Source organism: Scomber scombrus, chromosome 8 (assembly GCF_963691925.1).
Source record: "Scomber scombrus chromosome 8, fScoSco1.1, whole genome shotgun sequence".
In the NCBI taxonomy this organism is placed as follows: Eukaryota; Metazoa; Chordata; class Actinopteri; order Scombriformes; family Scombridae; genus Scomber; species Scomber scombrus.
This window is the reverse complement of record NC_084977.1, coordinates 19780970-19794690: the sequence shown is the minus strand read 5'-3', so window position 1 is coordinate 19794690 and position 13721 is coordinate 19780970. Positions and strand designations below refer to the sequence as shown.

Sequence of the window (13721 nt, the reverse complement as noted above, 5' to 3'; positions counted from 1 at the left end):
CCAGTAGTCTGAGACATTGTTTACAGGTTAAAAGGGAGTTAAATACAATTTGGTGACGATCAATGGTTTTTGTGTTAATGTAAGGGCAGTTAAAACAGGCCGGTCAAATTTGACCGGGAGCACCAAAGTAAGGGGGGAGAAACGAACACGACACAAAGGTTAAAGCACGGCTTATGTTCATGTTTGGATGTGAACTAGCACGCAATGCCTGAATGGTGATTAGAATGTATGTGTATCCCTGCAGTCTGACTTAACAGCCTGTGTGCATACAGTGTGTGTGCATGTAATGTACAAATGTCCTGCTGTATGCATACATTGTATTTGTTTGTTTGTTTGTGTGTGTGTGTGTGTGTGTGTGTGTGTGTGTGTGTGTGTGTGTGTGTGTGTGTGTGTGTGTGTGTGTGTGTGTGTGTATGGGGGGTCATCTGAACAGCCAGAGAAGGCCAACTATGCCAAACAGGAGGCTCGACGGTGTGTTCACATAGCTGGTGGACACGTAGGGGTGAGGAGGGCAGTTCCTGTAGGGCTCCAAGCAAGCAGCATAGGCCATGACATGTGCCACGTAGTTCTGCTCTTTCACCCCGTGGATCAGGTGAGCCATTGGGCCTTTGGCATAGATGGCAACATCTTCCCCGCCGTGCGTCTCGGCATCGAGCGGGACGGCAGCCTGCTGCATGTATTCCTCATCATCTGGACAGAAGTGAGTAGAGTGGAGCATGTAACCAAAACAGCTTGAGGCAACTTTCGATTTAGATGATTAACTGTTAACAAAAAACAGATGTTTGTATAAACTATGTCACCATCCACATGAACTGTGTTCTTTATCCAACTATGTCACCCCAAACCCAGCAGAGCTGCTGAGACATTATAAATACTACTCACAGCATTGGACCACACAAATAAAGCAAAAATGGGATATATACCTTTGCCACTCTGAAAAATATCTGCTTCTTAGCTTTGCTATCATAACAGTGCATTGAAATGTCACCCACTTCACATCTTACTACATTACATTACATTCACCCTATAGTAATTTATGCTGCTGTTTTGCCGATTGTGTTCTGCAAATCTTGAAATCCTTTTAATGAAAACACAACATTTTCAGCTTAAATTATCTAAAGAGAAGATCTAATATTATGAATAACCTTTACACATGAAACTAATGAATAGTCCTGGAACATAAATATGACCATGAAATGTTTTTTAATGATGTGAAAAGGCCGTAGGCTAGGGTTTTTAAGTTTAGAGGACAAATCATTGAAAAAAGGTTTAAAAAGGCTTTATTGCCTGTAGCTAATTGTCTCAATTCATTAAAAAATGCAGCCATTGTGTTTTGACCTCATAGCCTTAATCAGAATATAGAGGTTGACTTTTGCAGTGCCATATATTTCTACAGAAGTTTTAGAAATGAATCCCTAACATGTAATTACATTTTCCGAGACACAACTACTAGCTACAAAACCATAAAATAAAGCCAGTCCATTCAGACAGACAAAATTGGGGGTTTTAAAAGGTAATTCATTCCAGGAAAGAGTATTTCCACCTTTAAGTATATACACTGATGCAATGACTACAGCAAATAGTGCAGAACAGGAGGAGGAACTGGATCATTGCTTGTCCAGTGTTCCACAAAGAAATACAAATAGCTTTTTAAGTCAAGTTACATGTAAACAATGAAGCCATTGCATAAAACAGAAAAGAGCACAGTGCAGTAAACGCCATAAACATCATATTTCATCTTTGTTTTCCAGAGAAAAACACAGGCATGAGTCAGCCATAACCACATCAGTTCATGCAGTCTGTCTACACATCAGCGCAGACAAATGCCGCATCTGAAAGACATTAGTGTGTACTCACAATAATCCACCATTGTGATGTTCCCTCTGGTTCCATTTATATGGATGTAACCGGGGCCATTGGCATACAGGATGCTGGTGAAGGGCATTTTGTCATCAGCTTTCTTTGGTGCCAGACCTGAATGACAAAAAAAGGTGAGCAATAATAATACACTGGTCATATATTTCTATATTTTGACGAAGGCAAACACGTCAAGTATTCAAACAAACAAAAAACAAGAAAAGTCTTAAACTTTTAATATTTTCATGCTTGATTATTTCTTTAAAATGGCTATGGTTTACTTAAATCTTTAATTTCATGTTGCTGAGTATAATTTTCATGCAAATGTCCATCTGGCAAACAGTCAGGGTTTGATTTGTGGATCATACCAAAGATTGGATTTCCTCGAGGTGTGTTACCACCAAAGGTGAAGACGTGAGAGTGGTCAGCAGTGACAATAGTCAGTGTATCGGATTCTCTGGTTAGTTGTGCGGCACGATGAACTGCTTGGTCGAACATCACAGTTTCTGTCAGTGCCAGTTTGGCAATGCCATCATGGTGACCATGATCAATTCTCCCTCGTAATAAAAGACAACGGAATAGATACAATATTAATCTTGGTTTTCATTTGTCGAGCTGCCAATTTTGTTGTGCTTTGTGCTTAATGACGAGGTCTATTTTCTATTATTCTTTATGTTGTTTTAATCCATCATTCTTCAAAAGTAGATGTTACGTGCTGTTGGTACTCATCTTCCACAAACAGGAAATATCCTTTGGGATTCTTGCTGAGAATTTGAATGGCCTTCTCTGTCATCTCCACAATGGAGGGGTCACGCGTGTCATTCCGGAAAACCTCAAATCTCATGTCCTTTGGTTCAAACAGACCTGGAAACAAAGATAAAGGCAGAGAAAGTGAAAGAAGACAAGAGGAAATGTTATTATTATTATTATTGAGCACTTATAGACTTATCGTTTGGGAAACCTTGTTCTGTTTACCTGTGACCTATATTCCTATTCCTATTCCTATCCTGACCTGTTCCTACATATTTTATACGTAGGAACACTTTTAAATGTATGAATATAAAACAATATTGATTGTGTGTTGCAGGCAGTTGAATCTGTACTACTCTCTGCTTTGTCACAGTAAGGAACGTGCCCTTAGGTCCTTATCACTGTAGAGAGGAGTAATAATTCCGTGTTATTGTGAATTTACAGCGCACCACCATGATTACCACACATGGCTATAAAGATTAAATGTGACCTTACTGGAAACCTCTTGTTTCTTGAAAGGTTTCACAACTTAGATAAGAAATGTATCTAAGTTATAAGAATTAAAAATCTGCAGAACGTGGACACAGTGGTGCAAATAATATGTATACGTGTGTGTGCAGTACACATTGTGTGTGTTGCACATTCATTGCTATCTATATGGGTTTGCTCTATTAGTCCTGTTTGTATGGGGTATGGTGCAAGTGTGTGCTGCAGCAAATTACCCACCCATGAGTCGATCAGTGGTTTTAACATTTATCTCATCAAACTCCTTCCTGTGCCAAACATAGTTTGACTTCTTGTTCTGAAAAACAAACCAGGGGACACATGAATCTCTGAGTACTTATCTTAAAAACAGGAGGGAACTGACTAAATAATACAGCAATGTTAAATAATCTTACTGGTTTAGCCTTCAGCCACACGTCAATGAGGTTCCTCTTGTCTTTGCGCTCCCCCTTGCGAGAGTTGGAGGTTGGGTACTCAGGGTCTGGAGTGCCTTTTGGGGTCATGTACATCCTCCCTCCCCCCAAAATCACCTTAAAGGGACACCAGACAGAGTGGAGTCATTATATGGAGAGGTTGTATTACACGAGCAACACACCTTTCACCGTACTGCTGCTCTTCTACTAATGGGTGTCATCACATTATTTCATATAGATAGTTTTATGATTGGGTGGGTTTGAGATCTGTAAGGTAGTAGGTTAAAGAAGACAACAATACTATCCTAAACAAAGAGCAAGCAAACACTGACATCTATAAAATCAACTTGGTAGCCTCTTATTCTGTTCTATTGTCTCATGGGAGACCAAGTCTTCGTATAGCACATGAATGCACGACAGCAATGGCTAGCTATTCACAAATAGAAGCCTACTGTGCATGTTACCAGCCAAATGGCTTAAAATGCAAGGATATATTGATGCAAAAGATGCTATGAACATTTTATGATGCATGATGATGTTTGTTGTGTGTACAGTAGGCTTATTTGTATCAAGGCAAAATGCTATCAGCATACTAGATATCCTGATGAAATCACAGGATAACTCCCAGTGTTACACCTGTAAATCTAGACCACATACAGTGCAGTGTCCATGCCAAAAGAGAAATGATACAATGACATGACATGCTATACAATGACAAATGCAACTAAATGTGCATAAAAGTTCAAGCCAGAAGTCATAGCAATGTGTAGCATGAAAACTTTTCATTTTCACATATCACATCATCAAATGTAGAGTATTACATGAATCTGGTATCCTCTGGATACCACTGTCTGTAGCAATGTCAAAGGACATTGCTACAGACAATGTATCAAGTATCTCAATAGGGTTGGCTAGGGTCAAATACAAGTAACATGGACAAGAAACAGCAAAGTGATGATACGGTTAAATGGAACACCAGAAGAAGCCAAAGTTTTGATAAGAGAACTCAAAGACTTAGACCAATATAGATAAGGAATGATTAACTCATGCCAATTTGTGCTGATGCCATTAAATATTACCATTTGGAGACCTGACTGTGGATTTTATGGTCATTGGTTCAGATTGCGTGGGAGAGCATGTGAGACGGACTGCACAATGGTAGGCCATGAGGACTATTCATTCCCATTTAGAAACATTGATGAGGAGGAATTTGTAGACGTTGGGAAGAATTATGTTGTTTATCATCTACATAAACTATATACTAAGTATGAACATTTTTACTACTTAGATTATACAAGACTGAAAATTATTAAGTTCAGTGTAATCGCTGTATCTCAGGCTTGGCCTGATAATGAGATAGTTTATGATCTGAACATGGAGAAATATGAACTGTTCATGATTAATAGGACCAATAAAAAAAGGTGTTACCCTGTATGTTGATTGGTTAAATGTCTGTCAAATACTAGAGGAAATATCCTGGAAAGTTTTACTATGAAAATTGATGTTTGAAAAACTAAAAACATAATCATGTGTATATGTATACACAATCTACCTTGACACATTCAGTTAGCTGTAATGTTTGACAAATTGAATGACAAAAACGTGCAAATTATATGTGGTGATTTTAAATTTGATTTGTTAAACTCAAATGGATATAAAGGACTACAGGCTTTATTAACAATGTACAGCAACAGCCTATTTCCTGTAATTATCAAACCAAGGACTGTAAAATAACAGATACTGCTACACTGATAGACAACATATTCACAAATAAAAATTAAAGGGAAAATAGTAGGAGGCCTAGTGATAAAGAGTATAAATGACATCCTTCCTAATTTTGCAATGTTTCTTTTTTTTTTTTTTTTTTTAGATAAAAAATGAACATGAGTCTAACATTTGTAAAGTGATTTGGCACAGAACACCAGAAGCCATCTAACACCCTCAAGGTGGACCTTAACAAAACTGGAACAATGTTTATGCTTAATGATGATCCTAACAAAGCTTGTGAGGCTTTTCTGTCCACATTAAGTGTGCTATATGAAAATAAATAAATATGGGGACAACCCATGGCTTACCAAATGGACAGAGAATACATGTACAAAGAAAAACATATTATATAGGAGATTTTTAAAACATATAACAAAAGAAGCAGAAAACTACAGAGCATCAGTATCATATATGTTATAACGTTTCACGTTGTAATGTGAAACATCACATTATAATCACGTTAAATTTTACGGTATAACGTAAAAACTTCTTATGTTATAACGTGAAACTTTTCATGTTATAACGTGAAACTACTCACTTAGAAGTGAGGCTCTATCTATTAGTAGCTTAACCATTCATGCATGTCATATGATATACTACTTCAGTACAAGTTAACAGCAAATATTACTGGGAACATAGCAGAAAATTGCAGGTGAATGTTTAATATCCACCAATTCACATTATGGACACTATTGCTGACTATACCTGTAACAATTTGGCTACAATTATGCACACTGACTATACACAGTCCAGCCATATACTTCTTCCCTGCACCTAGTATGTCAGTCCTGTCTTCTACAGCTGCCTTGTAATGTCTTAAAACCATTTAACCAGATCAAAGTCCATGTGGTCCCCTTGCACTTTGCAAATAAAATGAGTCATATTCTAATAAAATCTGTCATTTGTTTCCAAGCAATATACTTTTATATGAAGAGTTAGTATCTACATTGCCCCCAGCCCATCTGAAAACAAAACAGGCATCAAAGACCATACTACTATTATAAATAGGTATACTTGTGTTGTTGTGCTGTCAGTCATATAACACTAAAACAGTCGGTGACAGTACAGTATTTTTTAATTCATGTTGATCAGATTAATCAAATCTTATTTGGTGGTAAAAATAATGATAAAGACTAAAAAAGAAGAACAATTCTTACATACATCAATGTCAACATTGGTGACCAGCTGGGTGGCAATGTCAACACAGCCCTGACGCCGGGCATTATAAGGAAGATCAGCGTCACTGTACCAGCTCCGGCTGACGGAATGCGCATAGGCAGCGGCTGGTGAGGCATGCTGGACACGAGTGGTGGTTACAATACCAACTGATTTTCCTGGAAAACATAGAGATACAGACAAATCAGAGATAAAACTATTTTTGAGTAAATACACACAATGTGGAGGAATTTTGGTATAAAAATTATTCAAAGCATCAAACCACAGATGACAAAGGGACCTTTAATATGCAGATTAGGAATTTACAGTGCTTATTCAAACTTCTCTTGGGGAGAGACTGCTGACTGCTCTGGAAGAAATAATGACACTGGCTCAGTTCTCAATGGGTGTAGCCACAGTGCCAAAGTCTTTTTTGGCTATGTAATGAAGCCCAATAAAAGAGGTAGAGCGAGGTTTTAGTTGACTAAACAGCTTATTGCTCCCTGGGAAAGCTTGTAAGTTTGCTTGGTACCATGGCAAAGCATGAGTGAAAAAAGTAAATAAATGTCCTTTATACATAGATTTTATTTTAATTTTGGCAAATTTTCAATGTCTCAATGCCAAAATAATTGGTTCAATTAACATGAAATTGACATTAAATTGTCCATGGAAAACAGCATGCTATCAACATTACCACAAGTATAAAAATGAAGTCTCTCAATGTGAAATGATTAGACTTATTCTGAACATTAGTGTAGCAGAGAATATGCTTATCACATGATTGTTTTATTCCTCATATTTTAGTTTAAGGCAGATATGGTCATTGCATATCTTGAGAGTAGAGTATAGTTCAAACTACAGTAGTTGAGCTTTCAATTACCAGGCACACCCACTACTTATCCAAGCCATTCATTGCCTTTACCTTGTGCTTTTGCACGTCGTAGTACTGAGTAGACCTCGTTACCAAAGGTGGTGTTGCACTCATAGGCCACTGCGTTAGCGCTGAGTCCAACTGTTTTAGCGTTGGCTTTCACCCCACAATGGTAGGCTGTAGCTGTGCTAGCACTGTCTGCTACCTGTTTATCCACACTGTAGGTCTTTGGAGAAGAAACACAAACACTATTAAAGATGGAAAAAGACATTAACAGCCACAGCTTGATAATAATATGAGTTGTCTGGACAGAGTTCAGCCACTGACAGTGCACATATGGTATAAAGGGATGGAAAGATGAGACACTAGAGACAGATATAAGTAATAATTCTCAAGACCCCCTTTTAAAAATGCTATTTTCCTGTTTGTTTTTTTGTTGCTGAGCTGAGTTCTCACTTAATAAGTGGGAAGTGGAAACAGTGGCAGTTTCTCCACTCATTAGCTATGAACAACCTAGTTGTTATTTTATTCCACACAAAAAACTGTAGCTACTTTTATAAATGTAAAACCCATCAATTCTTCAACGAAGGCAGTCGAAAAGGTATTTCCCAGAAGACCTACAAGAGGAGAACATATTAAATCTATCTTGAGTATAGTTAGAACACAGAAACAGCAAAGAAATACATTTAATCACACTCTCACTTAAGTAACAATAACTGGGGGACTATGCTTGGCCAATAGGCTGAATCTCACTTTTATTTAATTTTAATTCTATGTTCACTTCTCCCAACACATTGTCAGCATTTTTCCGTTAAAGCGTTGGTTTTAGCTTAATCTCTCAAAAGTCTTTTCACACAAAGATTTGAGGATGTAAGCCATAGTGGGATGGTATGAGGCAAGATGCAACATGTTAAGAAAAGAATGACTGGGAAAAATGGACACACACCCTAAGCCATTGACCCACCCTTCACTATTTTTGAGGTATTCATCTATGATGCATGGCTGTCTGTGTGTCACTCGCTCCTGTTTGTCACAATGCAGTGGATTACCAAAAAAACCACAGACACAGACACACACATGCATGCTAACATCAGCAGACAACATTTACACAATTATTACTTAATATTTTGACAATTTTAAACTTACAAAACAACTAAGTCCAGTGTTTTTTATAGGATGTGGTGGTGAAAAGCTATCATAATTGCATGAAAATATAATCATTATGGCATTAGGCCTCATAAGAGCAGACAGCATGACTCCTTTCTTAGAAATGGTGGATGGTTCATAAAAGACACCTGCAATTATCTGATGAACAACAAATGGCTTTGTCAAATTGGAAATTGCATTGTAGTCAACAGTTGGGATAATTTGTGGATGAAGAATTACTCATGACCTACAGGTCATCACCGGCGTTGTATTGTCACCTTAGAAAGGGCCACATACGGAAAGGTGTCCATGGTCAGCATCGTCTCCTCCCCAGCCTTTCCCTCCATCTGACCTTGCAGAATTCGGGCTGCAGACACTGTGGACACACCCATCCCTGGGAGAGGATGATTGACAGGTCATTGATATGATTGAACTTTCTTTAGCTTCACTATCCCACTGACATACTGAATGACATATTAAAGATACAAATCAAGCATCTATGTCATGAATGTATTCACAATATGTTCTTGAATGTTTTGCTGACCCCACAGAGCCCTGCTGTCTGTGAACATTAAATAAAAAAATCCAGACCACAAATATTTAAATACTGTGGGTTTGTCTCTTACTGTCAGACTGAGGTAAAAATCTGGATTTGGTAATTCTGTAAGTCAACAAAGTCAAAGCATGTCAAGGCCATTAATCATTAACTGAATCCGCAAATGGACGCGGCATTTAAGGCAGTGGTTTTCTAGCAGAACAGCATTTTCAAACAGAATCATCACACAAACCAACGCAGACTGTTTCGGGCAAGTATTCAGACCACTATTTGTATCATGTCTGACATAAAAACATCCACAAAGTTACTGGAATGTCACTACTCAGCATATGTTTCATAAAACAATTAAGGGACTGGTTTTTATTTCTTCCTGTGGTCCACTATTGAATTTAACCTCTGACTTTGAAATCCAACTTTAAGAAGCCAATGTCAATGTGATGCACTTAACATTACATTCATGAAACTGATAACAAGGTCTGAGCAAGGTATTACTAGTAAGATGAACAAAGAAAATTCACCCTTGACCACCAGTTATCTAGGAAAAAACCCTCTTAAATCTCAGCATCTTTTAACAGCTGCCTTTACAAAACTCCTCTCATACTTCAAAAGTCCTCCAGCTGGCAATAATGTCTTTAGTAGGCAGTACAGTCACTGCATGCCAGACGAAAACGCTAAAGGAGAAGACATCCAGGAGATCTACAGAATGGCAGCCACCTCCTGCACTGATTGGAATTGTCACCTTAAATGCCGTCCTCATCCCTAAACAACTAAATATGTTGCTTTTTAATGCCATGCAACCTAAGTATTTATTTGGTACCGTAAGTCCAATGTTAACTTTTTGCCCTGTTTTGGTCTTTGCCAACTCCTGAGGGAAATATGTGGTTTTTCAGTTGCTACATGTTCCATTATGTTCAACAACCATTTGCTAAATTCGTCTGTCTGATGTTTGGTGGAGGGCAGTTAGTACACTCTGGGTTTTTCAAAGCTATTTTGCTGAAAACAGCTGCCTGCTGCACTAAAAAGGAGATTGTTGATTGGTGACAGTGGTGAATGTTTAAAAATGTTTTAAAATTTTCAGTAGAGCTGAAAAGTTAGGTAATGATCATCCTTTTTACTTTACTTGTCCCTAAGGGGCAATTGGTGGTGCAGCAGTGGAACACGGGATAAAAATACACAAAAGCACACAAACACAACATATATATACAGAGACAAAAGAATACAGTTTAAAACTATTTTTGAAATTGTTTTAAATGTTTAAATTGTAAGAACTCCAGGAAACGCCACTCCAGTATCATAGTCATGCCTTATATATTACAAGAGTCAAACTACTTCTGATTTTCTAGAGAAGACAGTCATTACTCACATTGGCAGCAGTTTGTCCAGTCAGCATAAGCTTGGTCCATTTTAAGTGTTTCAACAAATGACTAAAGATGTTATTTTCCTAATGAGAATAGCAACGTTTCACTGCGAATACGAGGCCATCAGTCTCTTGAAATGTTGATACCTTCGTGCAGTATTACTCACTCACAGCTCACTGTCCAAACGACTTCATTTTGAGCACCACAAGAGCTGAACAATGTCCGGCATTTCATATTAAGCTCTATTTGTCACTAAGGTTGATTGCAGTGGCTTTTTCTGTTCCAACTACAACCAATACAGATTTGCTGGAATGCATTCAGTAATGACAACATGACCCTACCGTCGCCGAGGAACAGGATGATGTTCTTGGCCTGGTGCTCCTGAGGGCGGAGTTTCAACGCAGCATCCAGTGTTGCCCTTGCCTGAGCATCCCAATAGGATGGCTCTTTCTCACGTTCATTCAGCTCTGCACCTTTGAAACACACACACCCATATATGAAGAATGAGATGAGTGTAGATGGGTACGAACTGATCTCAGAGATTTTGCAGGTAGGGAATATTTCATGTGTGTGATATTGACAGCTCAGTATGCATGTGAACATGTGTGGTGTTGTGATGTGTGGAATGGTGAAGCGCCACTACAGACAAACTTCAAGTGAATTCAAGTGTGTCAGTGGGTGCCTGTATGCTCATGCATCTCTCTCTGCCTTTTCCCGACACTTTGAAAAGTGGTTTCTCAAGAGATGTCAAAATGACAAAAACAGCCTAAGAAAACACTTTGGGTTCTGTCTGTTCATGTCCACTGAGAGGCTCGCAGTGAGGAAAGTCAAAAAGGAACATTCCTCCGGCCACTAAAACAACGGAAAGACAAACAGTCTATCCCACACTTTACACAAACAGGTAGACACAGAAATATACTTACACACACTTTTGTTCATCTACAGACTTCTCATTACACATACACACCTCAATTTGTGCTCATGAGCCAATGCGGTCGAAGCTCTTAGGCACAGTCTGTCCTCAAACACAAACACACACTCACCCTTTCCCAGGTTGAGGTTACCTGCTTGACTCTATCTGCGAGTCCATTTGTCTGCCCACACAGTGCTACTAATATCCCAACCACAGTGAGCAATAATAACTCTGTCGTCTCACCTTGGCTTTCTGTAGCGACCCAATGCACAGCCAGCAGGATGGGACCCAGAAGGATGAGCAGGAGATTGGGGGCCCTGCGCTGTGGTGTCTGCATCTCTAATCCAAGTGACCCAGAGGCTGGAGAGGTTGACACAGCCGGCTTTCAGCGCAAAACACAGCAACCAAAAGGCAGAGGCACAAGCAGAGAGTGTGTGTGGCTGCTAATACCTCCGGCCCAGCCTTTTTAAAGCCCTGCTGGGTGTGTAGTAAGGAAGGGCCCACGCCAGCTCATAGGCTTACAGCCACAAAAGGGGGAAGCGAGAATGTGGGAGAAGGAGGAACAGTCGGGGGAGAGAGAGAGAGAGGGGGGGGGGGGGGGGGGGAGAGAGAGAAGAGCAAGGACCACACAAGAGCACTGTAGCATCACTGCCCCTCTCCTCACTTTCATTCCTGAAAATTCACCACCCCCATTTGATTGTTTTAAAACATTACTTCAATTTAGTTCAACCTCTTTTCCCTGGCTCCCCCACTCTGTATTGCATATGATAAAAATTTGGAAGGTCCTTTGATGTGCAAAACGTAGGTCTTTATATGCAGCAGTTTTAACAGGAAGAGAAAAAAAGTGGCTAACCAGTTTGTGTTGGCATCCATCAAGATACGAATCACAACCATTTCTTTCCATTTCTTTCCCCCCATCCCCTGGAAAAAAACAGTCTAAGGGAAGCGAGAGAACACGCTCCAACGTATTCCAACCTAATATCATGATTGAGTCTTGATGGGCTCTGCTTTTCATGTCAGGAAAATGGTCAAATTTCCATTTCCCCCCCTCCGTATTTTTGCATTCAAAAGACCCCAATATTTTCTCTCTCTCACCAAGTCAACTTGGCTGGGTTTTCCATGGGAAGCGAAGCAGGGTTAGCATTTTTCTTCTGTGAGGTAGTGGAGACCGCCCGCAGAATGAAAATGTCTCTCTTCGATGCAAACACAACAGTTAATGTGTGAAATGAGGTGAGTTGGTCCAACTTTGTTCCACACGGCCAGAAGAATCAAATTCCCGGACGAATGACTCTTGCCTCGTGAAGCCGCAAGGCTGAATCTCGTTACAATGCAAAGCTCTGGAAGACCTCTGCTTTCTGCCAACCATTCACCCGTTGCCAGCAGGGGTTTGGAGTTAGTCACATGTGCCTAATCAAGACTGCTATAAAATCATAGCAGCAATCTGGGTAAGGAGGCCTCACATGATGTTGCCCACACCACATGAACTGGAAATACCAGCAGCAATGTGCAAGGATGTGAAGGATAACTCACGGAGCCATGTCTGTCTGTCCATTTGTTATGGGTTTGTCTCTGAGAGAAAGTCTACCTTAATATGAGAAAGTCAAATTAGTCTCCTGCAAGACAAGTGTAAACACCTGGTGGCTGTTTTAAGTCTCAGCATGGATTATCAATCCACCAAAAGGTACTTAGGCGCTTTTGTTGGCTGATTATATGGCGGGCTTGAATGCCCGTGGGAAGGAGGTGAACTCATGGGAATTTCAAAGACTCATGTAAACAAAGCAAAGCCCAACAACAGTATAAGAAATCTACTCCTAATGCATACATTACATACTGTATGCTGTACTAATGTCCAACATTTAGTCGGACATTTGGTTTACTCTTATTGAATCTTATATTTCATACACGGTCGACAATGCTTTAAAAATACTATCATTAGTTCATGTTTATACTATCTAAAACATCCAAAAGGTAGATGTCTAACTTGGTCAAGAAAACCATGTTTCATCTTTTTTATTACCCAAAATTAATTAATCATACTACAGTTTATTGAAATAAATCACAGACCACATTCAGGAGAGCTATGGAGATATGCAGCTAAAACAATATATATTTTCTTGGCCTCTAATGTAGAGAGAGAGTGTATAAGATATTTATAGTGTAGCAGAGCAGATGGTGACTTGTGTACACTATCGAGATCATGAAACAGAGGAAACTGTACAGTGGTGGGGAGCTCTTCATCATGTGATGTCTTAGATTTCCTGTTCTGTTTTGCCTTTACCAGTAAAAAGCACCTGTTCATAATTATCTTAATTATATCTGATCCATTATGTGTAATGAGGACTAATGCTAATGTGCTCTATGCTCTGTCCTGTGAGTTTGCTTTTCTCAGGTGATGCTATTTTTGTTTAATCGAGATTATCCTAAAAGGCAC

The 13721-nt window shown here is 39.3% G+C and overlaps 1 protein-coding gene across 1 annotated transcript; it reads right to left on the bottom strand.

Annotated features, from left to right (window-relative positions):
- Window positions 1–421: 421 nt before the first annotated feature.
- Window positions 422–12656, bottom strand: alpi.1 (alkaline phosphatase, intestinal, tandem duplicate 1). Its single transcript, XM_062424815.1, has 12 exons — window positions 12536–12656; window positions 11534–11650; window positions 10719–10844; window positions 8742–8857; window positions 7369–7543; window positions 6453–6625; window positions 3507–3641; window positions 3334–3409; window positions 2587–2721; window positions 2226–2417; window positions 1858–1974; window positions 422–690 (listed from the first exon to the last, which is right to left on the bottom strand). Exons 1-12 carry the CDS (start codon window positions 12654–12656, stop codon window positions 422–424), a joined length of 1752 nt encoding a protein of 583 aa, XP_062280799.1.
- Between the last annotated feature and the right edge of the window lie 1065 nt (window positions 12657–13721).